Source organism: Alexandromys fortis, unplaced genomic scaffold (genome assembly GCF_014885135.2).
Source record: "Alexandromys fortis isolate MF-2015 unplaced genomic scaffold, M_Fortis_MF-2015_v1.1 scaffold_79, whole genome shotgun sequence".
Taxonomy (NCBI): Eukaryota; Metazoa; Chordata; class Mammalia; order Rodentia; family Cricetidae; genus Alexandromys; species Alexandromys fortis.
This window is the reverse complement of record NW_026067964.1, coordinates 6,232,953-6,259,733: the sequence shown is the minus strand read 5'-3', so window position 1 is coordinate 6,259,733 and position 26,781 is coordinate 6,232,953. Positions and strand designations below refer to the sequence as shown.

Genomic DNA, 26,781 nt, shown 5'->3' with positions numbered 1-26,781 from the left:
TCTGTCTCTCTCTCTGTCTCTCTCTCTGTCTCTGTCTCTCTCTCTCTCTCTCTCTCTCTCTCTCACACACACACACACACACACACACACACACACACACACACTGGGGATTTATTGGAATGGCATAGGCTATAGTCCAACAGTGGCTAGCTGTGCATGGGAAGTCCAAGAATCCAATCGCCGATTGGTCCCACGAGGCTGGTTGTCTCAGTTGGTCTTCTGTATACGCTGGAACCTTGAAGAAGTTGTCTGCTATGTCAGAGAAGGAATGGATGTGCTGTCAAGGAAAGGGCAGGCAGGTGAAGAACAAACAATCCCTTCCTCCTTCCATTGTCCTTATATATGCTTCCAGCAGAAACTGTGACCCAGATTAAAGGTGTGCTTTTCCACCTCAAGATCTGGATCTAAGGCATGCTGTCTTCTTGCCTTGAAATCCAGATCAGCCAACCACAGATAGGCCTTCCATTTCTAGGTTGTAGTTCATTCTGGACATAGTCAAGTTGACAACCAAGAATAGCCATCACAGACCCCATTTTAAAAATCAAGGAATGAAGAAGAAAGAAAATTGAATTACTTTACTACACAGAGCCAGATGGTTTCTGTGTGGCCTGACCTCCTTGCCATGCGCTATTCTGCCCTGGACTACTGATGGTCTTGTGTGGAGGGGAACCTGTTCTTCAGACACTTTGGACTTCTGCTTTGTCTTCTCTCTCCTCTCACGGTGACACCGGTGCACCCCTGCCCCCTTTCTCTGCACTCTCCAGCCCCTTTTTTCAACTACCCAGTGCCCAGAGCTCTCTAAGATCTACAGTCTGTTGAACTCTATGATCATTTTGTTGGACCCTCTACCTTTTCCTCTGCTGCGACTCTCTCATCCTTCTGGCCTGACCCTACCCCGAGGTGGGTCCCAGCTTGTCTCATCAGGTCTGGGATGGTCTTTCCTTACTTCCATCTGGGCACAAGGGCACCCAGTCTCTTGGAGTGCTGTGGGCTGACATCTGGGTACTCTTACTTGACGTCGTTACCCCTGAGGCTTGGAGAGAGTTGTGTAAAATATTTAAATTTAGTGGTCATCACTGTTCTGAGAAAGGATGGAAATGCCTGTGCTCTTAGGTTCTTTCACCGTTCTCAAAGGAAACAGAATCAGTAACCTTAGATGAAATGTTAGTCACAGGATCCACCGACTACCAAGTATATATTTTATGAAAAGAAAATGTCCAAGAAGTTGCTTGCTGTTTTTTCCTTTGTAAAATATAATTGCATCAGTTCCCCTTTCCCTTTCCAAACCCCTCTCTGTACCACCTTCCCCCTTGCCCTCTTTCAAATCGTGGCCTCTTTATGTATGCATGTATGTATGTATATATGTATGCATGCATGTATGTATGTATGTATGTATGTTTATTCTTAAATACCTAAGTGGAACCTGCTCGGTCTGTATTATGTTATTTGTATGTATGTGTTTTCGGGGCTGGCCATTGGTATTGGATAACCATTTGGTGACTATTCCCAAAGGAAGACTATTTCTTCTGTTCTTGGCATTCGTTGTTTGCCTGTCCTTTTTCTGTATAGGGTTGAGGCCTTCTGAGATTGTCCCTGTCCATGTTAGCACATCTACGGGTGGTGTTCTTATTCAGCTCACAGTTAGGCAGCCATGTTGGTGAGACTTTATGGGTATAGCTTCTGACGTTTCATTCTCATAGCAAACTCTGTTCTTCTTGCTCTTACCATCTTTCCAACCCCTCTTCCACCAGGATCCCAGAGCCTTGTTGCAGGAACCATGGCTGGTTTTGATTCCCTTCTTTATAACAGTGTCTGATAGAAGTGCCTTGGCCTGTGTTATTACCATGTCTGATACAAGTGCCTTGGCCTGTGTCTGCAGTGTTCTCCACTTCACGGGTCCTTCCCCAGAACTTAATGTGTATCACAGTCTAGTAAGGTACATAGCTTGACATCTCTTCCTTATCTTTTGCCATTTGTTGTCTGCGTGGATGTAAACAAGATAGCCACTATGGATGGACACAGAGCTGCCAGCTCTGATAACAGTTCGTGGGAGATCACTGCCCATTTTTGTCTTGTGTAGGCCCTACATGGTAAGGTTAGAGGCAGACGAAGTGAATGTTTTTTTTTTCTTTCTTTCTTTGAATCAGGTTTTGATCCTTATTGTAAAACCAAAAAATATGCTGTTCGTCTCATCAGCGCTGGCGTTACAGAAATCCCCTCAGGACTTTGGCAGCCAGCCTCCTGCCTCGTTGCCAACACTGCTGGCAGTCTTCATCTTTTCAAGATTCTTCATGAGGATTAGAATGGAAATGGAAGACGGGCATAGCATCCCCTATGGCGTGTCCTGCTACTAACCCAAGAGTCTTACTTTTCAGTAACCAATAGGAAGAGATTGCATTAAGAGTATGAGTTTTGATCATTTCTTTTTCTCTTGAATGGTCTACTTTAAAAAAACGTAATAAGCTCCTTAATATAAGCAAATAGCAATGCAAAAATATCCCTATCCTCTAGCAAAGAAATTCAACTTACATCCTTACCAAATTTTGTCTAAATTTTATAATTCCCATGCCTAACCTCTTTTCTCACGGTAATACTTGCATGTTACAGGGCTTTGCAAGGAGCACGGGTTTTGCATAGAGCCAATACCCGCCCATACATACACAGTGAATACAATAAGTCTTATAAGTGGTTTTCCAGTGTAATGGTTTCAAATGTGTACTTTGTGGTCAGCTCCGGTTCAAATCCCATCTCCTGTGTTTATTGTTCCTGCACTTCCTGATATATTCAGGCATTAATTTCATCATGTATTAGATGTGACACAGGCTGGAAATGAAGCTCAGTGGTACAGTGATTGTCTAGCAAGGATGAGAAGGCTCTGAGTTCAATCCCCAACTCTGCAAAAAAATGATGAGCTAAAATAATGTGCGAGCACAGTGGTACCTGTCTTGTTAGAACTTAAGTGAGACAGGGCAGAATGTGTAGGAAAACCCAGCCCAGGGCTGGGTGCAGGAGGACTCAGCATCTGGGAGCACAGCTACAAGGGAGGTGAACCTGCTCACACGTGGATGGAAGCTGCCCTGGCAGGTCTCTTCGTGTTTTTAGCAGCAACTGGCTTGGGCTTTGTTTGTTTGCTTCCTTCAAAACCTCTCCTCAAAAACTCTTGCCATTGCGGTTTCTTTTTCTAAAAATATGACCATGTCTTCTAGGATGTGTCTTTGTGACAGATGGTCAGCAGTTGGTGGTAGAAGGGGAGCCATGCCATCACATCTCATTTGTCTGTGGGAAGGGCACAAGGACACCCTTGTGTGTGTGTGTGTGTGTGTGCGCGCGTGCGTGCGTGCGTGTGTATGTGTATTCACATGTATATGTGAAGGCCAGAAGAGGGCATTGGACACCCTGGAGCTAGAGTTACATGTGGTTAAGAGCTACCTAAATGTGGGTGCTAGAAACCAAATTTGTGTCCTCTGCAAGAGTAACAAGCACTATTAATTACTGAGCAATCTCCCTCCATGGCAATTTTAAATTTTAAATTGTGTGTCAGTGCTAATTGCTATTATTCAATCCAGCCTTGCCAAAGCAATCAAAAGCACAAACTAATCCTAGTTTGGTGGTTAATGGCATGGATGGAGCATGTCCCCTGTACGGTTGAGAGACTGTCCTCTGTCTTAAGTGGTTAGAGTGAGCAAAGTGATTCTGTCCTTTTCCTTTACATAGTTCTTTGCTTACTTACTTTTTCTACTTACTGCTGTGACCATTCTTACAGGCCCAGCAGGGGGTGATTACAGTTCTGTGTCTGTATTTTATTACAGCTCTGCTGTAATAGAAGCAACCATTGCTTTGGTTTACCTAAGACTAGATATATGATTATGGAAAAAAAAATTTCCACAAACATCAGCAGTCATGATTGAGATATGGAATTTCCCAGATGGGATTCATTGCCCGTTGAAGACAGTGTTACTTAAGCAACTAAACTTTCAGTACCTGTTCAAACGCCTCCAAATAAGGAAAATTCATAGGTAGCCGATCACATCTCATCTTTTTAAATACATAGCTCATAACGAGTGGGATGTGTTAACACTAGAGTTTTCCTCTAAAATGATAGAGGGCATTACGTGTCTTAGAAATTAAAGCTACAGCTGTCTGACTGTAGTTTATAAAGGGAATACAGATGTTGTGGCCCAGTTTATATTGTACTATATCTGCTTCTTCCTCACTGTGAATAGTAATAATTTGTAACCAACCCCCCTAAATGATGGCAAACATCTATAACCCATTGAATGACCAAAAGCCACCCACCCCACTCTTTGGGAATGCGGGCATTATAATCTCTAGACTGCTTCCTGTTGTCTGGGGGTGATTGCATCTTTGGGAAACCCTGAGAAAACTGAGATTATGGTCAAGTCCTAGAAAAACTAGCCATAACAGTTCTTGTCCAGTCTCTGTGCAATGGGAAAGCACAAGACTTATCTGTAGCTGGCTGGAATAGTCTGTGAGGCTGAACCATCTCAGCCGGCAATCTTGAAGCTGTTCTGGATGCAAAGCTCTGAAGAAAATGCAACAGAGGCATTCTGAGAGACTGGATCATCTGGGCCACCAGTTTTCTTGCTATCTGGTCCCCTTGCTCTGAAAACAATCAAACTTTCAAATCTAACAGACATATTTGCATTAACACAAGTATCAACTGTGTATTGTAAACAGGCCAGCCAAAGATGATTTTATTTATTGTTTTATGTTTGAGCAGGTAAAATATATGTCACCAATCTTATAGTTTTGTAGATTTATTTCTTTATTTCTATAGCCAGGATTTTCAGGGAGTCTCTCCCAATCAAACCTTATCCTCTTTAGCCTTGAACGAATCCACCGTCTTTTGTTTTCTGTGGAAACAAAAGAATAGTTTCTTCCCCAAAGCAATACATTTTCTGAGTTCCATTTTAAAGTTAAGGCATTCCTAAAGTATCTTGGCTGGTTTAATCCAGCTGGTTTAATCCAGTGTCTTTCAGCAGCTGTCATTCTCTGTTATCATTCAAAAAAATTCAAAATTAACAAAGCACAATATAAGGTCCAAACTCCCTGTGTTATAGTACTTTCCATTCTTGTGTAGCTTATTTTTCTATATTAATTTATTCTCTTTTAAAGACTTTATTATTTTTAAGCTATTTATTTTTTCTATGAATGTCTATACACATTTTCTTTTTTTTCTATATCTAAGAACATTTTTAAACAAATTGTACCTTCTTAGAGGTTTCTGTGTCTGAACCTAGATTTACTAAACATCTGCAACATTCTCTGACCATGTGAGACAAACCCTAACCTGCCATGTCAGCTGCCACATGCCTCAGCTTAGCGCATGGTGCAGGCACATGATGCCAGCAGCTGGCTCCAGCCCACAGGCAGCGGCCGGGAGCTGTGTCTCTATGTAGAACCGTGTTTGACTTTGTGTTCTGAACTTTTTTTAAAGCCTTTCTCAGGACTTATGTTGATATTCATGGCTGGATGTTGGGCACCTTATGTAGTAGGCTTTCTTGGACCATCAGCCCCCAAATCATTATATAAAGACTTATTAATTATGAAAGCTCAGCATATACTTTAGGCTTGTTTCTAACTAGCTTTTATAGCTTAAATTTACCACGGGTGCTATTCTATGTTCTTTTACGAGGCTTGGTTGTATTCACTCTGCACCACCCACCCTGCTTCTTCCGTGTCTGGCTGGCAACTCCACCTTTCTTCCCTGAGACCTCTCTGCCCCCTGAAGTTCCACCTAGCCTCTTTCTGCCTAGGTATGGGCCATGCAGTTCTTTATTAAACCAATCACAGTGGTGCATTCTCACAGTGTAAAGGAATATTTCTCAACAGAGAATTATTTTAATGTATCTGTGTTGGCAACTTTGTAACTGTGAATGGAAACTACACAACCCCCAACCACATTTCCCCTCCCCCATGTTTTATTTCCTCCTTCCTTCGAATTTCCTTCTTCCTTTCTTGCTCCTCTTAACTCCCATCCCCCATTCTAAACGTTGAGACCTCCAAGCCCTTTACTGAAGGCAGAAGAAATGACTTCAGCCATGGAACTTGAGACATTGCCATTTCCAACTATAGATAAAGACAGTTTTGTTCGAAGACCTGCAAGGAGATGTCAAGACTCATGATTAGTTACTGTGATAGATTATAAATAGGTAGAATAAATCCCAAATATTTTCTAATACCTTCTATACTACTCATTCATTTTGTATTTGTTGAGATGGATAGTTGTCTCATCTTTGGACTATGTCCACTCTTAGACTATGTGAGCATCTGAGCTTTAACCTTGTTATTGTTTTAAGTGTTCTGTTTGTACCACCATGGATGTTTCCACAGACAATACATTTGTTGCTGCTGTTTTTGTTTGCTTTATAGCCCAGGCTGACCTCAGACTCACAGTTCTCTTCCCCAAGTGCTCAGTACCTACCTCGTTCTTGATTATGTTTCTATTTCCTAACAGTTTAAAAGCATGTTAGAAAGTCAAAGTCCTATACAGTTTCATTGTACTGATTCCTCATCCCAGTATACAGTCTGGTGTATATTTTTCCATAGTCCCATAATTACCATCTTCCCTTCTTGTACACAGCAACATTGCTTTTATGTGATGCTAGGGACAGAACAAGGTCTAATACATCCTGTACAACTGCTCTTTCACCAAGCTGCATCCCCAGCCCCGTGTGCATCGTTTCAAGTTTCATCTCTTTATGTCCTTGGGCTGCTGTGGCAGTCTCATTTCCTGGCCCTGGGAGAGCATATTCTTGTTTATTGGCAAAACTGTCACCATTTATCTGGTATCAGACCCTGACTGGCAGCATTTTTGTTAAGAAGCTAGGGTGCCGGAGTCTTGGGCATACTTTTTAGATGATTATTGAAATGTTTGTAAAAAAATTTAAGTAGTCATGTGTAGATTTTGAAAATCCATCCCCTTCCAAAGGGTTAACCCATGTGAATTATATGAGCTTGTCTTGAGATATTACATGTTTTTAAAATTAGGCAACCCAAGATTTATATTTTATTCAATTCCCCTAAATGTTGATTTGGTTTTCTTAATAATCTGGAATCTCTCAATATATTTGTTATTGTTTTAACCACTTGTCACATATTGTATTTTCTTGGCATGTCTTTTAACCACATCCTTGCTAAAATATCTTGATTAGCATATTTTAAAAGTAGAATCGTAACACACTATGACAGTTGGGGGCTTGGAGATCCTGTTGGCATCTTGAGAAGTCTGCCTGTAAAGACTTTCCCGAGGATAATCAAAAATGATTGTCAACAGACTTCAGGTTCAGAAAGTCTCATCTGGCATGATTGCTGGGAATTGAACTTGGTTCCTCTGGAAGAGCAGTGCGTGCTCTTTACTGCTGAGCCTCTCTCGTGGTCACATTTTCCAATAGTTACCATTCTCTTGGCACATCTTCCCTTCCTTGCATTCAGAGCCTCTGCACCCAAACCTAGTTTGGAACTAGCTGTCAATCTCCAGAATCCATAGGTAGGCGGGGAAGTGTTTTCAGTAGAAAATAGGAAGAGTAGAGTCCTAGGAGAGATGTCGTGCTGCCAATTCCAACCCGTCCTGCAATGCTGCCTCTCAGGACTCAGGACTGTGGAACATCCTGTGTGAGTATTGTCCCTGGAGACTAGGCCCTCTCTGAGTGTTTTGCCTTCAGGTCTCTAGTGAGAGTGTTTTATGAGAGTAAGAGCGAGAACAAACTCTCGTAAAATATTTACATTAAATATATTCAAGTTGCATCCCCCCTGTTGCATCTCTCTGTGTGTTTATATGTGTGAAATTAATCTTAGTTTAGAAGACAATAATGCTAGTTGAGGTTCTTTGATTTGGTTTTAAATTTCTTAATTATATTTTAGCATTTTCTTACTTGGAAAACACCAAGTAGCAAATTAATGGGTGGACCATTTTGAAATGTTGCTGTCTTTGAAATCTGAAATAACTATTATAGAATAAACTTTGAGTTTGGCTGTGGACCCTGGGCCTTCTGGAAATCATGTCTTTTTGGTTTTATCAGGAACTTTATGGTGTACTCATGCATGCCTGAGTCCTATGATGTTAACTGTATTTTGCCACCAGCAATGCCTAGCAGGAATACTGGATTAGCAAGTGTCTTCAGCTCTCTTCCAGTGGTTTACCCTGATTCACAGTTTCCACGAGGTCAAGATGAACTGACCAGGGTTCTTTAGGGTGTTTATACTTCCAGTTTTTAAAGAACCCTACTTTCAAAATCATACAGCCCAATATTCTTCCAGTAACTTAGGACATAATTTCTTTCCTGTAATAGGAGCAGATTGAACTAAGAGACATCAGTTTTTTCTTTGGTCAATTTAGGTTCTATTGGTAGTTACATTTTCTTTAAAAAAAAGGTTTAAAAGGCATGTATTTAACTTGCATTTCTATTAAATCTGTGATCCAGGTGTAGTAGTATAAGCATACAACCTCAGAACTTGAGCAGGAAGGTCAGGTGTTGAAGGCCAGCCTTTGCTGTATAGCAAGTTCCAAGTCAGCCTGGGCCATGGGAGACCCTGACTCAATTAATTAATTAATTAATTAAAAATAGGTCTGCGGTCCCTTTGGCTATGAGAAAGATTTGAAGACTGTGACAGATAATGAGGAGGCTGCTGCATCTGCAATTTTTGTGTCACCGATTTGAAAGATGTTCTTCGTTTCCTTCTACACAGTATGACGTCCCCACAGATGGCTTGAGTATTATGTTTCTTCCATAAAGAATGGTTACATTTAAATCTGGCCATGGTGTCATCATGTGCCTGACACTGACATTTTTATGTGGAGCTTCCAATAATCATTATGATGTAGACAGATGACCCAATGAAGATCCACCATCCACGGCTTTTAGGTACATCGGAATTGCGATAAGATTGTTTCCTGGCAGATTTGTTATTTTCTGTGGGCATCAAGAAAAGGAGTCATGAAACAGTGCATACCCGTTTGAGAGGAAGTTAATTTTTCCTAAAAATTCTTTTCCAGCGAAGGAATCCCATCCCCCAGAGTGGAGCTGCTGCATAACATTGACCGGGACTTCTTTGACAGCTCACCATGTGAGTACCCCACCTTTACTTTAAATGTTTTGCTGTGTTTTAGTAGATCCTCACACTCGAGCCTAGCGCTCTCTACCCACCAGAGTTACTGGTAGTGTCAACATTTCCTTCGGACACTTATTCTGGGAATCTCACAATGGCTTCAGTGTTCTGTGAAGTTAGTAAGTTCTGGCTCTGCCATTTGCTGGCTCTATGTAACAGGAACCCACAGGAGCCCCGAGTCCCCTTTCCACCACCAATATCATGTCATTGCCTGGGTCACCTAAGAGTTCCAGAACCTTTTTTACAGAAAATTCACCATCAAAAAAGCCACTGTCCAGCTCTGGGGTTGTATGAGCCTTCATAGCCTCTGATTGGGTTGGCCAGATGCTGTATAGAACCGGCAGAATCTCACAGGTGTGAGTTTCCTAAGTGTCCTGGGAGTCATCCAGCTTCATTGTGCCTGCTGCATGCAGAAGCCTTGTCAGTTCCTCAGGGGATGTTGTCGCATTCACTACATTCGTGTGGGGGCCATGCCACCTCCTCCCCAGACACTGGACTGCCTTGGCCAACTCTCTTTACTTCTTTGTCCTTTCCAAGTGACCACAAGAGCCCGCCCCTTACACATTCCTGCTCAGAGGGTTAACCTGGTGACGTCACTGAGCACCCAGCACCCTCTCACCTGGCCTTGTCATGCTGTTGCCCAGCATTACCTGTCCTGCTTGCCATTTCAAAACCCATAGTGGATTATATCATCCCAAAACTCAGTACCTGTTTCCTGCCTCTTTGCAGTTTCTAGAGCATTCCAGGGGCCCCATGAAAAACAGTTGTTCCTTAGGGTTTCTTAGTGGCTCTGAGTAGCATCAGATACATAGTTTAAGTGGGCATATGGTTTTCTTTGACGTGAAGGGTCTGGATGGCAAGATCCAGGACTTGTTTGTATTTTGACCCTCACCAGTTAACACAAATGCCCAGTACCTTGATAAGCAGTCACTAATCATTACTTGATCACAGAGTGGACAACTGTGGGAGGGATTAGATGCAATTAAAAATATGAAATTTCCAGGAAAGTGGGTGAATCTGGGAATTATTAAGCAAGGTAGCCCAGAGTGATAAATATGGCATTTCTTCTTCCATGAGCAGGTCTTACCTGTTAATGTTTAGGTAGATGAATGCATGTGAGTGTAGGTATAGTCATGCAACTGGAAAGAGGACCTTGCAAGGGGAAAGAGGGGCTTTAGAAAGGGCGTCAGGTGATGGGGAAGTATGGGGTGGACAGGAAAAACAAATTGTTTGAAAATGTCATATGAAATCTAATAGTATGTTAATTTTTAAAAGCTAAACACCACCTGACCCAGGTGGATGCATTAAACCTAGAAAAGGAAAGTGTTTTAATAACAAACAAGAAATGTCTCTTCTAGAGTAAAATTACATTAATGGTAGGGACAAGACGGTGGGTTAGACCCTGAGGACTGCCCAAACAGTCTAGATTTGTGCCATCCACTCTGGTATCCACTAGCTACTTAGTAGTCCACTGAGCACTTGAAATTTAGGTAATTATGGGTTGAGAGATCAGCTCTAAATATAAAATACATATCAGACTTTGAAGGCTAGGTACACATATGGTGCATATATGTTGTGATGACAGTACTTTGAATATGTTGAGTGTACACATATGATGTATACATGTTGGAATGCTTTGAAAGGACAGTACTTTGAGTATGTTTAGTTGAATATACTATTAATACTTCCTCTGTGTCTTTTTCCTTTTTTAAAGTGTGACTGATGGAAACCTTAGAATTATATATGTGGTTTGCATTATATTTCTGTTGGTCTACAAGCGCTTTTCTAGAAGGTGCTAGAAAATAAGTTTATCTGCTGCACAGAGAATCAGAGACCTTTGATTAGCTACCTGGAGGCTATTATGGTAACTTTTCCTGTTCCTGCACACCTGAGAGACTTGGCCTATTCCAGGAATACCAGAATCTCCTGGGGTGTCTGGAGAAAAGTGTGAATGCAGGAGTAGATTTAAAAACGTCTCATAGAACCCTGGTCCAGGGCAGCTGGGATACGCTTCCCACATAATGGCTGTGGACTGTCTTCATTTGCTAAATCCTCATACCAAAATAAATAAATAAATAAATAAATAAATACCTATGCACTTACTGGACTATAGTTTAATTTGGTGTTGGCAAGTGGTCGATAGAATTAACCAGACTAGGTTTAATATAAAGTATTCAGCTTTAATAAGGGGAAGGAAAGGGGAACTTACAAAGACAGAGTTCCAGCGAAGCACAGGAAAACAAAGAGAGGAAGCAGGAAGCATACCCGCAAGATTTGTAAGTAAATCTTAGCCTAAGGGGAACACGCCCCACAAACAAGGTGATTGGCTGGGCTTCCCCTTCAGTTTGGCATTAGGAGTGACAACCTAGAGCCAGCCAATCACCTTGTGGTTGCAGCAGGATTCTTATCATAACCTGCCATCACTTTTGACTTCCCTCCCTAAAATACGCCTAGCAAAACAATAGCATGGACAAGAGGTTTCTGCACCATGCAGGTTAGTAGGGGTGTGGAAGTCGGGACAGGGGACTCCACTCCTCAACTGCTTGAATGTTTCCAATGTGTTATTTGTAGCTGTGCTAAGTTCCATAATTGCGGTCATTAATTCAGGGGCACGATTTGGCCTCTGTTGTCCCTTGTGCCTCCTATAAAGAAGCCCTTGATGTTGGCTTTCCTCGCCAATTTGGTTCACAGAAGTGAGATGTTCTTTGTTGTCTGTGTCTATAGAGAACACCATGCACACCTCCTTCTCATAAAGAATGACCCTGCAGGCCTTTTCTGCTATGTCTGAATTACTTCAGTCTGTAGTGAGGCAAAATCAGAAAGAAAAAAAAAAAAAAAAAAAAAAAAAAAAAGAAAACCTATCTTTGGGGTCTGCTGCTTTTTACTATGACGACATGAACCTGCTTTCTTTTCTATGCAGTTATTTGCAGGGAAAAATTAAATCCAGTTATAAGAAAATTTTAACTTAGACGACACCAACATCTGGAAAGCCAAATAGATATTCTAGACACTTTTGTGAAATCAGGAAGCAGCCAACTTAGTGTATCAAGTAAGGGCTGACATTAGCCCATGTGACCGCAGAGCCATGGTTGGCTGCAACTCTAGTGTCTCCCAGACTGAGTATCAGACTCAGGGGAGGATGGTTAGGGAGCATGCTGCAAGGGAGCACCTATTCATAAACAATAATGATGCCTCAGGCACAGTCACACGTGAATGTATAGAAATGAAAACCTTGGAAGCGTTATAAACAATAGACTAATTTGGGTTGATACATGGTTTTGTTATTGTTACATCCCCTTCACCTCTCTGAGCCCTGTCCTCTTTCCTGTACCAATATCTCCTCACCTCATACGCTGTGTGAACTGGCTGTTTCCCAGGGGAGCCCTGCCTTATATGTCCCCCCAGGTTCCCACAGAAGCTAATTCTTCCTAAGCCTTCCTTAGAGTAGCAGGGATATCCAGGGAAACTGGGCTCCCTCCTTAGGCTAGCTGTCCCATTAATAAAAGAATTTAAAAACAGAGTCAGAGGGAAGCTCAGGGACCATTTTATTAGTGTTTGAAAGAAAAACAGTGCATTCCAGCCGTAAATTTTGGCAGCTGCTGAATGGGCGTAGGTGGAGAAGAATGAAGAGGGAAGGAAGGTCATGCCCTCAGAGTTGGGGTCCATTTGAGCTGGCATGGTCACAAGTGGAGGGAGGTTGGCAAGCAAAGTGTGGGGCTTCAGAGGATGAGCGAGAAGCAGGATGCTAGGGAGCACACACTTAGATGGGGAAAGCATGCCTGAACTTTTGGAATAAGGCACAGAAAAAGAAGGAAAAATTATACTTTTGAAGTTTAGAACTCAAAAAGCAGGCAGCTTAGCAGTGAAGATGTGCAAGCAACTGCATCAGGGGAGAGACTTTATGGAAGTATAAGTGAGCACATTATCTCATTAAGGGATAATTATTCCTCCCATCTCCTTAGAATGTTATTAGGTGAGTGAGCTTTCCTGGAGAGTAGACTCTGGCCGTGTGATTGAGAGGCCAAGCTCAAGGGAAGAGACAGCATAGTATATAATGTTGTAGTCTTTGGAGGAGATCAGAGTGTTATATCTCCTCTCAGGGCCAGAGGTATTCCGTTTATTTGACTAGAAAGCCTAAGGAGAGGCCGTTGTAATGTTTTCCTTTCTAGTGTTCGCAGGGAAAAATGGGGTCCAAAGCCAACCACGAGGAAGGGGTCTATCTTCAGTGCCCTCCAAGATGACTAATCTCTGCCTGCTTAACGTTTGTGCTCCTTCGTTGCTTTGGAAGTGAGCTGAAATTGGGAAATAGATATAACCATATTTCCACCATGGACTCCCAGAGATCCGATTCCAAAGCTGTCCATTAGAAGGGATTAGTGTCTAGCTGGAACTTCAGCTGCTCTCACATGAGGCCTTCAGGCAGGCGAGGTGCTCACTGAGCAGGAGAGAGAGATAGCAATTGCCCTCCTTCCATTCTCTGTGCCTCGGCTCTTCTGGCCTCTTCTCTCTGGGCCTCTGCTCAGGGCAGGACCAAGGACACTGCCTGTGGAGGGCAGACTACACACAAAACCTAGCACCCCGTACCTCTATGCCTTTCTTTTTGTGGTGTGACCTAGACCCAGAGTCTTTCCCTAGATGTAGGCAGCAGAAGTAGCCAGTGAGGACTTGAAGAAATGGATGGCACTGTTCACAGTGAGTTATGGGAAAGCCTGGAGGGGACTGGGGAAGCAGCTGTGATGCTGGGTCTGAATTTAGCTTGCATAGACGGAGGGCTCTCCTATGCTAGATTCCATGTTTCCCAGAACCATCTAAATCATGGGCAGAACCACTATAGTGACCTCAGCTTGCAGCTGTCAGGTTGGTACTGGTCCTCTCAATCTGGGACCACAGCTCACCTTGGATATTGGATGTCATCATGAGAAGTCCAGAATACTCCAGTTGTATGACATATGCATAAGTAATTCACACACACACACACACACACACACACACACACACACACGCGCGTGTGAGTTGTGCTAGCAGGAGCCCAACTATTGGTGAAGGGCACTAACAGAAGTTAGCATAATCCCTATCACTGAAAGCCCACTCTGTGAAATGGCTCTGCAGCGTTGCTATGAGCTCAGGCGGAAGGCCTCTTCTTTTTGGGTGTCACTCTGAGATATTGCTTCTGCTAGCGATGATGGTGGAAATAGGGCTTGGTTTCCTCTCCTCCTGTGGTGGTTGAATAGGAATGGCACCCCATAGACTCATGTGTTTGACTGCTTGGTACCTAGGGAATGGCACTGTTAGGAGGTATGGCCTTGCTGGAGGAAGTGTGTCACTGTAGGGGTGGGCTTTGAGGTCTCATATGCTCAAGCTACGCCCAACGTGGTACACAGTCTCTTCTGCTGCCTGCAGACCAAGATGTAGAATTCTCAGCTCCTTCTCTGGTACCAAGACTTCCTGCATGCTACCATGTCCTGCCAGGGTGATAATGGACTAAACCTCTGAACTTTAAGCCAGCCCCAACTAAATGTTTTCCTTTGTAAGAGTTGCCATGGTCATGGTGTCTCTTCACAGCAAGAGAAACCCTAACTAATATACTCCCCATACAGACATTTTCTCTAGTATAGTTGCCACATCTGCTGGGGGTGCAAGACTCACCCAGTTTCAAATTTGAACAGAAAACAGCCTGGTTGGCATAAGTAGATCACTATGGCCGTGCCTTTGGAAGTTATAAACCAACCCGTGGCCCCAGCCTCTCTCTCTCAGCTTTCTTTCTGCCATCATCTAGACAGATCTCCTCCCCACCTGCTCCCGAGGTCATGAAGTCAGACTCACGGAGGCAAGCGACTGGGAACCAGACCAAGATCTTTCACCTGTGAGCTGAAATAAGCCCTTTCTCTTGAGTTGTTCCTGTCAGGTGTAGTCATGGCAACAGCCTCACTTCGATGCCAGCTTTCTGTATTGATTATTTCTGTGACTGTATTATCTGTTGCAAATAACGCAGCGGAGGAGGAAAGATATGTTTCGGACAGGTATCCATCAGGGAAGGGACAGGGAACAGATCTAGGAGCAGTTTGTGGCGGGAATGTGCATTTAAATGAGAGCCCGTAGAGGACTTTTCAGATCGCTCCAGACTTTAGCTCTTTTAGTTTCCGCAGGGCTTCCGAAGAGCAGGAGCTTTTGCTGTCTCCAGTCCATCATGTCATGCTTACATCTTTCCTACCCGTGCTCACCTGCTTCCCGTACAGAGAGACATGCTCCAAGTAGATGCAACATCACCTGTATAGCTTGCTCAGTGCCTTGCGTGTATGGAAATGTATGCTGATCAGGGAGTCTGTGACCACTGCTTCCCTTTGATAACACAAGCTAGCAAGAGCAGTGATGGTCTCACCTATTCTCAGATTAGCTGCCTGTCTTTCTGCAGAACATGGTGAGTGTGGTAGGCTGTGCCGGTCACACGCTACGCATTGTTGCATAGAACAGCAAAGTCCTGGAGCATTCTGGGTTGTCAGTCTGATACCCCCTGCCCCCCTTTTCCTAGCCCAGATGGGGAAACCAAGGTTTTAGGTCCTTTGAAACTGTTAAACGGCGGAGCTTGGCCTCGGGACTCCTCCCCTCACACATTTCCAACCCTACTGATTCCAGACTTCTCTCATTTCCTGTCCTTCACTAGTTTGATCAGAACCAGGTCAACTGTAGTGACAATCAGCTCATTTCAATGATGGCCTGCTGGGGTGTGCTATATTTCAGTGAACCCGGGAGAGTGGCTCTCATGGTGACACCAGCCTTACTGGCTTCACGTACAGTCTGGCTCTGGATGGTGATTGCTTCTGACTTCTGATCCTGGGCACCCCGTTCATGCCTTGTGCTATTACACTGAAGGCAGTAAAAGGACTATTGGGATGGGCGGTATCAGTGTGTAGAGCGTCAGACTTGGGTTCCAATGATAGGTTGACTCATTTCTTGAGCTCCTCCACTCATCTCTTTTGTCAACCACAAACTGAGGGCAGTGACAGCGCTGCTCTGTAAACAGATCCCTCTGCTGTGAGCACCAGGTATATCATGGCTGTTGGGGTGGAGAGGGCGCTGCACTTTCTACTTTATGTATTTCTACAGTTTTCAGTTCCAGCCATGAGCACATGTCACGTTCATAGTCGGAAATAATGTGTTAGGTTGAGTTTGAAAAGTTACTCAAGGCTCGTGGAGACCGGCTTTGCTGTGTGCAAAGTCGTGACACTGTATCGGTCAGAGAGGCGGGTGTGTAGCTAGGCTTCTCGGCTGTCAGCTTCTCAGACCCACAGACCCTCAGACCCCGCCTTGTCTGTTGAATTCTTTCTTTTAGCAGGGAGCTTATTTCATAGCTCATCTTCATGCTTCCGGATGCTTGCAGAACGGCCGGTATTTATGACCTGTAGTTTCTCACACATCCCCTTGCCTTGGGTCACTCTGCCCTCCCTTTCTGAATTTTCAGAGGCCTAGGCCTCCTCCCCCATTCTGGGAAGCTCTCCTGCTTGTTCCCGGGTGTGACTTTCTTGATCCCTTGAGCAGCCCGACAGCCGCACGCCCCGTCTCACCCACTCCACACAGCAATCTCAAGCGACATCCGTCAAACCTTTGCTGCTAACTCTCCATCTTGAGCTGGCTTTCCTCCCGAGAAAATACAGAAACCAAACCCAAACCACAGCACTTGAAGCATGCTAATTAATCCTCACCATGGATGTTGGCTATACAACACTAGCAAATCCCATGGCCTCAGTTTGATGTTTGGAGAAATCAGGGTAATTGGCGTCAGAGGACGGAGGCTGACTGGAGAGTTTGGGTTGGCCCTGTCGCTGGGAGTGAGGCCATTTGACCGAGGGCCAGCTGCCTCACCAAATTCCCTCTGCGCATCACGGTGGGATTACTTCTCTATAAACCTATTGCGTTTCATTGCTGTAGAAAAACACCTTAAAAAAAAAAAAGCCTGCGACTGGATAATGTATAAACAAAGGATATGCGTTCAGCTTATAGCTTTGGAGATTTAAGCATGGCACTGATGTCTGCGCCCTCTGGTGCAATCCCTGTTGGCTGTGTCACATTGTAGGGGGTAGCATCAGGAAGTGCTTGTGTAAGGGCAGGACCAGGTGGTGATCCTGGGAGCCCCGAGGGGAGGGCCAGCCTTGTCTTTGTTTACAGTCAAGGACTTCATTTCCTGAAGAGGGCAGCATTGCCCTCCATGGCCTAATGACCTGGCACTAAGCCCCACCTCTTAATGGTGGCATCACCTCCCATCATCACCTGAGACTCAAGCCTTCATCTTGACTAGGGACACACTCAAACCATGTTCCTCTTTTACGTGTGTGCTGGCCCCACCCCAGGGTTACCAAGGAGGCAAACTCTCTCGTTTCCAACTAATTACTTTGGTTCCTTTCCTTTCATTCTGCCACAACAAGACATCTAAACCACAGCTTTAAACTTTTCTGTGGCCGAGATAAAACATCTGGATGAGAGGCAAGTTAGGGAAGACAGGTTTATGTTGGCATACAGTTCCAGAGGCAGTACAACCCACTGTGACAGGGAAAGCATGGTGGCCGGGCATGAGGCTGGCTTGGCAGTCAGGAAGCAGCTAGATACATTGCAGCCAAACATAGGGAAAGAAACATTGGCTAAGACACTTACAATGATTTCTTCACAGGAACGGTAGTTGCACAGAATTCAGCTGTGCTCCGACAGTGCTTAACCACTGCCCCAGTGGTCCAGGGAGAAGTGTGGCCCCTAACCTGTCTCTGAGGATTGAACTTTTCTCATAAGGCGTGCCTCCAGCCCCTCTTCCCTTCACAGTACCTCCTGTCCTGCCTCTCTTGCTATGATTCTCAGGATGAGCTGGCCCACCCTGAGAGCCAGCCTGCCCCCTATTCGGGTCCTAGCTGCTCAGCAGTCTCTTCCAGCTATACCTTGGATTGCCCTTTGTGCTGTAGCCCAACACATTCACAGATGCTGGGAAAATGGGGAGAAGGGACGCTTTGGTAAGGGGTTGGGGGTGTGAAGGATTGCAGGGGTGGAATGCATTACTCTGTCTATGACAAACACTTAGTTGTCCTGGATTTTATGAAAAAACAGAGTCGTCTGGAAGCTAGTTGGAGAAAAGAATAATATACGAGTTTAATAAATTTAAATAACAGAGGAAGGAGTGGTAGAGATTTGAGCTATATTTGGCTAATTGTCAGTGGTTTCCATGGAGTCTGACGAGTTGCTCTGAATGCAGGACCCTCTCCCAAAGGCTTGGCTGAGAGGAGGGGCTGGCTCTTCACCTCAGGAAGCTGCTGGAGGAGAAAGGATCACCACAGGAAGTGGCAGGCTGTGTGTGTAGGCACACTCAAGCCTGCTTGGGGCAGAGAGAAAACATCTGAGTAATGGCTGGCCAGCCTCAGGAGTGGGACTTGACCCTGCCAGAAGTGGGAGCTGCCTAATGGCTCTTGTGCAAGTAATGCATTAATGTGGGAGCATGGACACACGGTAAATATCGAAGATAGTGGTGAAAATCGTATTAGAACACCCTGGCCACCCCAAAATAAGCCTTGCAAATGTTTTAGTATGTCTTTTACAGTTCTCTCACGCAATTTTATTCATTAGTAGACACATATAAACACATCCTTACAGGATTCGAATCATAAATTTGAAGTTAATTTAACATAAGCTTATAAAGGCACTGATTTCTAGAATTCTAGTGTGATAATTTTATGAATGGTCACATAGGTTGGTATTATTTGAGATGAAACTACCACTTCTACAATAAAATGCTTTGCTCAACAATTGCCCTAATCCTGCATTTTTAGGATATTTTCAAAGTTTCACTCTGCACATGATTTCCCTGATGGTTAGCACCGTCTGCCAGCTGACAGGGTCCAGGAGCACTGAAGAGGCACGCCTCCTCCCATGTCTGGAAGTGATTATCTAGTTGATTGAGGTGAGAAGGCCCAGCCATAATGTAGGGAGCACAAGTTTATGATCCAGGGTCCAGAACTGGATGAAAATGAAAAAGTACACTGAGTATAGGCATCCATCAGCCCTGTGCATCTGACCCCTGGGTTTCACATGGTAAAGAGAGAGCATGGGCTCCCCCAGGGTCCTGACCGCCTGCCCACTCCTCACACTGGGGCACACGCACGCACAGATGCACACACACATAAAATAAGTAAATACAATGCTTTTTAAAGCACACATTTTAAATGTAAATTTTAAATTTTCATTTTGCAGAATTCTTGGCATTCATCTACTCACCAATATTCCAGTTTCACAAGGGTTTAATCATTTGTCCTTGGCCGTTTATAGGTGTTTAATCATTTACTGCTGGCTCTTAGGTATGCCAGAATAAAAACAAGCAGACGTATAGATAGAAAATAGCACTCGTGAGACTGGGGGTTTGTAGCAGTGGCAGACTGTCTTCTTCACGAACAACGTGCTTTGCCGTCGATTCCGCCCTTCTTGAGGGACTGCCCACAAGTGCCAGAGGTTTCACATTGTCAATCATTTTTTAGGTACCTTGTGTTTTATTACTGGTGTCAGGGGTTACTTTTATTTCTGAATTCTGTTAGCTAACAGGAGGCAGTTTTTTAATGTTCTATTTTTTATTTTTTTTTTTAGAGGTGGGGGTTCCTAAGGATGGAATTCAGGATACTACTAACATGTGACCCCAGCCCTGCCACTGAAGTTTAGACATTTAACAGATGGTTGCTTTTATATCCAATCAGTGCCATTGTTAAACTCAAGTCTAATGACTTGATGCCGGTTTGATCCCAGCAGGAGAACTATCTGTGGTGCTGGTAGCTTGTTGCTTCCCTTTCATCCCTTTGCCTTCGCTCATTTCTTTCATCTCATTGCACAGTGAGTGTGGATAGCGGTGATGGAGGGAATGCTTGTCTTTGTCCCAGGCTCGGAGAGAAAACTTTCAAAGTTGACCCCATTAAGAGTAAAGCTTGCTGTGGCATTTTGTTGTTTTTCTGACAGTGTTTCTCCCTGAAGTCCTGGGTTCAAATCCCAGCACCATATAAACCAGGCATGGTGAGACATACCTGTCATTCTGGCGTTCAGGAAGCAGAGGCAAAAGGAGTACCACAGCTTTGAGATTAGCCTGATCCCAAAAGGGGGTTCCAGGTAACCCTGGCTACAGAGTAAAGACCCTGCCTTTAAACAAACAATCAAAACATTTTTAAAGCTAATAGCCTTTTTCCAAAGTGTACGTCTGGCCCTGCAGCTCACTTGGTAGAGATTTGTCTAGCATGACTGAAGCTCTGGGTTTGTCGCTGGGTATCACAGCACTTAGGAGGTGGAGGCAGGAGGAGCAAAAGTTCAGTGTCTTTCCTCAGCTACAGAGCAAGTTTAAGGCCTGCCTGACATACAATGAGTCGTTTTCTCAAAAGTCATCAACGTAAAGTAGTTGGCTGTGGGAAACACAGGCCAGTTCCTGTTTCTGCAGCTCTGTTTCGTTTGACCTTGATTAACTTTCAGACACAGTGACTTCACACAGTTAATCCCCAGACATCCCAGAGTTCTTGCTGTCACCGTCACTGCCTGTTTTTGTAATCTTACATGTTTGTGCTTTTGTTTTCCATGAGTAATGCTTCAGGACTGGTCTATTTTATTAGCTCATTCAGAGGATATTCTTCGAGCTTTGCTGGTCCTCTGCATTGTCTGGATTTTCTATTAACTTCTGTTCTTTATTATTTACTCCCCCTAAGCATTTTTCAGTTGTAGCAAGAACACTTAACTCCAAGTCTGCTCCCTGGATGAATGTGGAGGCACCCAATGCCGCATCGTGGGCTCTGGGCACAGCACAGCACAGCAAGGCATTGCGGCTCTCCCAGGTCTGTTCACCCTGTGTGACCTGCCACGCTGCTGCTGCATGCACCCCCTCTGCTAGCTCACAGATACAACCCTTCTTTGGAGAAATGTCTTTTCAAGCCTTTCACCTACTTTTTAATGAGGCTAGTTATGCTTTTCCTGTTGAGTTATGTAGATTTTTTAAATGATTTCTTTCCTTTAATTATATATGCATTGAGTTTTACCTCCATACATATCTGTGTGAGGATGTCAGATCCCCTGGAACTGGCATTACAGATAGTTATGAGCCTCCATGTGCATACTGGGAAATGAATTTGGGTCCTCTAGAACAACAGCTAGTACGCTTAACTACTGAGAAATCTCTCTAGCCTCTTGTGTGGGTTTTAAACTTAAGTAGTTGGAATTCCTTAACTCTTAACTATTTACAGCCTCTATGATTTGCTAAGAGTGTTTCCCATTCTGTAAATGCCTTTCCCCTCTTGTGGGTTATTTACACACGCATGCACACACACACACACACACACACACACACCACTTTATTTCCACTTTTTGCACAGTGACTACCTTAAGGCAAGTTTACTAGGATTGAGGTCCTTTTTATGCATTATGGCTTCCTTGTGCAAATATTTCATGGTAACTCAGTTGGCTGGTAGGGAACAACAGACTACTGTTTCTCACCACTGCGGCACGAAGAACCTGCTCGTCTGGAAGCAGGGTTGACTTAAGTGTTCGGTGCCAAGCTAGGCCCTATCAGACAGACTGAATCACAAACCAGTCCCCTATAAGCATGAGTATAGGCATACCTAGCTAGAACATGAGTGCCAGAAGTGCCCTGCCCCACCCCAAACATACACACACCTCACCTCAGACTCAGACGCCCATCCTCCTGGGATAATTTCATCTATTCAGTAGTCCTTGAAGGCCAAGGACACCAAGCAGGATTACGCCGAGGGTACTGTCGCTGTCATCCGTAGAAAAGACCCTTCACGCCTGAACTGCTTCAGCTGCAGATTGACATCTACTGAGCGCACAGTGAGTGAGGAAGCAGCCATTCCAGCACTTCCCATTTGACTGAACACTCAGTGATATAGAAGTCATGGTCTGCACCGTTCGAGGTGGATGACTTGCCCTTCAGACGGTGCCCTGTTGTGTGTGGAGCCTGGTCAGAGTGAAGGAGAGACGACAGCACTGTTTAGGGGTCCTGGAGATCTGCCAGGCAGCCGACCCAGCACCTCCTCCCTGGTGTGTATTTACACAGCTACAAGTTGGGTATAAAACACTGAAAATGTTGCAAATAAATATTTGCCAATCAAATATCTGGGATGAAGTTATTCTCCAAAATTCACAAGAACACCTACACCTCATAGCAAGAAATCAGTCCATGTTAAAAAAAAAAAAAGAAAGAAAGAAAAAGAAAAAGAAGAAAAATGGGTAAAGGCCCTGAACAGAAATTGTTCCTTGAAGATATACAAATGGCCAACTAGTCTAGGAAGAACCACTGGGCATCTCTAACTCTGAGGGCAATGCAAATCAGAACTGTAATAAGCTATGGCCTCTCCTGTTTAGAACAGCCTCTATCCAAAGGGTATTCATGTATTTTTGCAATGTGATCGTCAGCATTTTATTATCATTGTATTTTTTTTATTTTTTGCCGCACACATGAGTCCTTTTAAAATGTCTTTTAAAACTTGCAAATGAAGCCAGGTATGGTGGTGCACACCTGGTGTCCTAGTGGGCTGCTGCGAAACCATGTGTGGTGGTGCATTTGGTACCCTAGCGGGAAGCTGAGAAACCAGGTGTGGCAGTGCATCTGGTGTCCTATCGGGAAGCTGAGAAGCCAGGTGTGGCAGGGCACACCTGGTGTCCTAGCGGGAAACTAAGGCTGCACTGTGGAGGTCTGAGGTCAGACTGGAGTATAAAGCAGGTGTCCAGCCAGCCAGGTCTGCGTAGGAAGATGAATACGGAGTTAAGCTTCTCTTCAGTGAGTGTTCTTGGTTGTGCTGTTCTTGACCTCTAAATTATATGTTCATCTTCCTCAGGAGCGCTTTCATAGTTTGGCACGCTTTTGTGGGCTTCATGCTGTTCTTCTCTAGCCAGTGAGTATAATGGATGGATTCTATTAAAATTAGTACCGATAGCTTATCTCTGCTAGATAACAGCAAACTGTTAGAAAACTCTCGAGGACTAGTTAAGCTAGCTTTCCGTCTCTATGACTGACTGAGGACTGGCCATGGACAACTTGAAGAGAGAAACAGATTAGGTCACAGGGGCTTCATTTCATGGTTGGCTGTGCACTCGGGCAGAGCCTTGTGTGGTGGAAGCTTATGGCAGAGGGACTTTCCTTCTTTTCCTCGCTGCAGACAGGGAGTAGGGTGGGAGCGTGTGTGCAAGGGACCAGGGCAAGATTAGAGCCCCAAGGATTCACCTAGCTACCTCCTTCTTCCTCACATTCTACCACTCACCATCTCCCCCAATAACGCCATCACACTGTGAGCCCACCAGGGGATGAATCCACTCATCGATCGGGACTCTCAGAATTCATTCGCTTTATTGGGAGTCGCACCAACTTGCAGCCACCCCTCAATGTATGAGACTGAGAGGGGACACTTCATATGGAAACTAGAAACTCATTCAGCAGTTGCCACAGATGAGCAGTGGATATGGTGGGCTATCTGAGTGGGAGATACTCTCTGGGTTTCTGTGTTAGATGGAGCAATTGATGGAGTCGGCTATGTTTTAGACATGCAGGTGACTGACTGTCTGGTCCCTTTCCTGATCTGTCTGACCCTCTATTAGGACGGGCCTCGAGCATTTACTCCTTCATCTGCTGTGATGAAGATGCTCCTGGGTGCCTTGAAGTAAATGATCCTAATATTCTTGATCCATGGTAACAAAAGAGGCTGCCAACTGGGGGTTCCCCTTCTATCATGAAACCTACCTTTACTTCTAAATTAGCAATATTATAAAAAATATGTCACGTATCTCACATTAATTTTTTTTTGAGACAAAGTCTCCGTATGTAGCTCTGGGTGGCCTGGAACTCACAGAGATCCGCCTGCCTCCTGTGTGCTGGGATTAGCGGCGTGTGCGCGGCTTTCTCGCTTATTTCTTAAGCACGATCTGGCCATTGATACCTTCTCCTTCAGTACGCAGTGAGTTTCAGATGCCCATGCTGTCTGCCTCCTCTCCTCAGTTCTCCGCAGAAGCAGTTTGGAATGGGCTGCACGCACGACTAAAGAGAGCGGAGAGAAAATTGTGTAGAAAGAAATAATGACAAGAAACTGTTAACTGTCGTCAGTGCTGTGTGCTAGGAACCATGCCGCAGCCCCGTGTCATATAGGCTGTGTGCTAGGACTCACGTCACACCCCCATGTCAGGTACCTGAGCACACATCACAGCTGCCCATTGTCGTTTTAAAAAAATGTTCATCTTCCTTCTCCTGTTTAAAATGTTTCCTGAGACTAGACATCTTCATCTCTCATACTCATATATGTACACAAGCATCTAGATAGTGGCACAATGAAAAGGATTTGTAGAATAAATATTTTGTTTCATTTAAAGTAAATGAAGAAAGATTCTGAGAGCCGGGCGGTGGTGGCGCACGCCTTTAATCCCAGCACTCGGGAGGCAGAGGCAGGCGGATCTCTGTGAGTTCGAGGCCAGCCTGGTCTACAAGAGCTAGTTCCAGGACAGGCTCCAAAGCCACAGAGAAACCCTGTCTCGAAAAACAAAACAACAAAAAAAAAAAAAAAAAAAGAAAGAAAGAAAGAAAGAAAGAAAGAAAGAAAGAAAGAAAGAAAGAAAGATTGATTCTGAGACACCTTAAAATATTTGTTGGGAGATGGAGATAGATAGATAGATAGATAGATAGATAGATAGATAGATAGATAGATGATAGATATGTATGTAGATAGATATATAAATAGATGACAGATAGATATGTAGATAGATAGATAGATAGATAGATAATAGATATGTATGTAGATAGATAGATATATAAATAGATGACAGATAGATAGATATGTAGATAGATAGATAGATAGATAGATAGATAGATAGATAGATAGATAGATAGGTTTGAACTAGAGAGATGGCTCAGTGCATACAGCTCTTGCAGAAGACCCCAGTTAGGTTCCCAGCAACTGCATGGCAGCTCACAACCACTTGTAATTCCAGCCCTGACACCCTGTTCTGGCCTCTTTGGACACATGTGTTCATATGTACATATACGGACATACAAACATACACATAACTTAAAAATAAAAATAAATTGCTTTAGAAAAGAGATTGGCCATATGTCAGATACATCATTGAAAGAGCTAGTGCTTGCTGGCAGATGGGACATGAGGGAGCCTGAACTTGACTCTGATGATTGTAAGTTGAAGGAGCATTTACATGAGACTGATACTTATTCAAATTCAGTGATATAACCAGGCAATCAAAGCTACTCAGACTACTTATATTCACCTCAAGTCATTGATTTTATATTGTTTTATAAAATCTTGCAAAAATTACTTAGTGCATAAAATCCGGCTCCACGCTCAAAAGCAAAATGAAAAATAAAAGAGGGAAGTCAGCTTAAGTACACCTTCCTTTATGATCTTCTGGCTGCAATAAAGAATTATTTATAATATAAATATTTCATTTTTAGAAGTTGAGGAATACATCTGAGTTGCTTCTTGAACAAGTTAGTATATGGTACTGACTTCTGTGAATAACTAATGTTTCAAAATGTTGGAGATTAGAAATGGATCTAGACTCTTCCCTTTATCTAATGTCAGTCCTATCTTCAAATTTATGAGGTGATTTCTAACACACATCTCCATAAATATTAAAAAGCAGCATTTGCCCCGCATTTGAGCTCAAATAGATGCACATTCTTTTAAAATGAAAATATTGACAGTGAGCACCAAATTCGAAAAGAAAGAAGATGATGTGTATGATGTATATTAATCACCAGGCTCTTGGGAGAGAATGCGAGTAAATCTAAGAACCGTACTTTTTCTTGATTGTACATTTTCCCTGTAAAACAAATCACTTTCCCGGCTCTGGGTGGCTGACAGCTCCAAGGATGACATCAGCCCCTCGACTATGCACTATCTGCTTTCCTTCAGATAACTCAGTGGCACTTCATCAAGTTTAATGATTGAGATGAATTAGAAACCAATGGGGGTTGAGTTTAAATTCCCTTAACTGCTGTGCATAATGTGTTCCTGACCTTAGGCATACTTTTGAGCACTCCCGAGAATTTATATTGCCCATGGGTTTCTCTGTTTCTAGAAACAGAAGTGAGCGAGTGAAGGAGCGTGCACTCCTTCGAGTTCCAATAGTATCTGTCAAAATGTACTCAATTACGCTGCGGTGCCTCATTAATCCACACCAACCACCCTCTTTCCTGCCTGTCTTAGCCCCGCTCAAAACCAAAAGGGTAATAACCTTGGCGTTGTTATTCTGCTTCGGGAAAAATCACATGCAGTATCTTTGCTGTAGTGCTTTTCAGTAGTGGGCAGACTCTGATGATCAGTAAGGCGAAAGTGCAGAGGTTATATTAGAAATTAAACTTCATCAGGCGATGAAAGGAGACAGAGACAGAGACCCACATTGGAGCACCGGACTGTAATTTCAAGGTCCAAATCAGGAGCAGAAGGAGAGAGAGCACAAGCAAGGAACTCAGGACCGCGAGGGGTGCACCCACACACTGAGACAATGGGGATGTCCTATCAGGAACTCACCAAGGCCAGCTGGCCTGGGTCTGAAAAAGCCTGGGTCAAAACCGGTCTCGCTGAACATAGTGGACAAGGAGGACTACTGAGACCTCAAGAACAATGGCAACGGGTTTTTGAT

The 26,781-nt window shown here is 43.9% G+C and overlaps 1 protein-coding gene and 1 non-coding gene across 2 annotated transcripts in view; both read left to right on the top strand.

Moving 5' to 3' along the window:
- Positions 1–26,781, top strand: part of Arsb (arylsulfatase B) — a 157,439-nt gene that overhangs the window by 90,909 nt on the left and 39,749 nt on the right. Inside the window, exon 6 of the mRNA XM_050153857.1 lies at positions 9,017–9,087. Within this exon, the coding sequence (XP_050009814.1) occupies positions 9,017–9,087 (71 nt within the window). The remainder of the gene's footprint in view (positions 1–9,016; positions 9,088–26,781) is intronic.
- LOC126508596 (small nucleolar RNA SNORA24) lies at positions 6,711–6,835 on the top strand. The gene has a single exon (XR_007593897.1). It is a non-coding gene; the product is annotated as a small nucleolar RNA SNORA24 (small nucleolar RNA).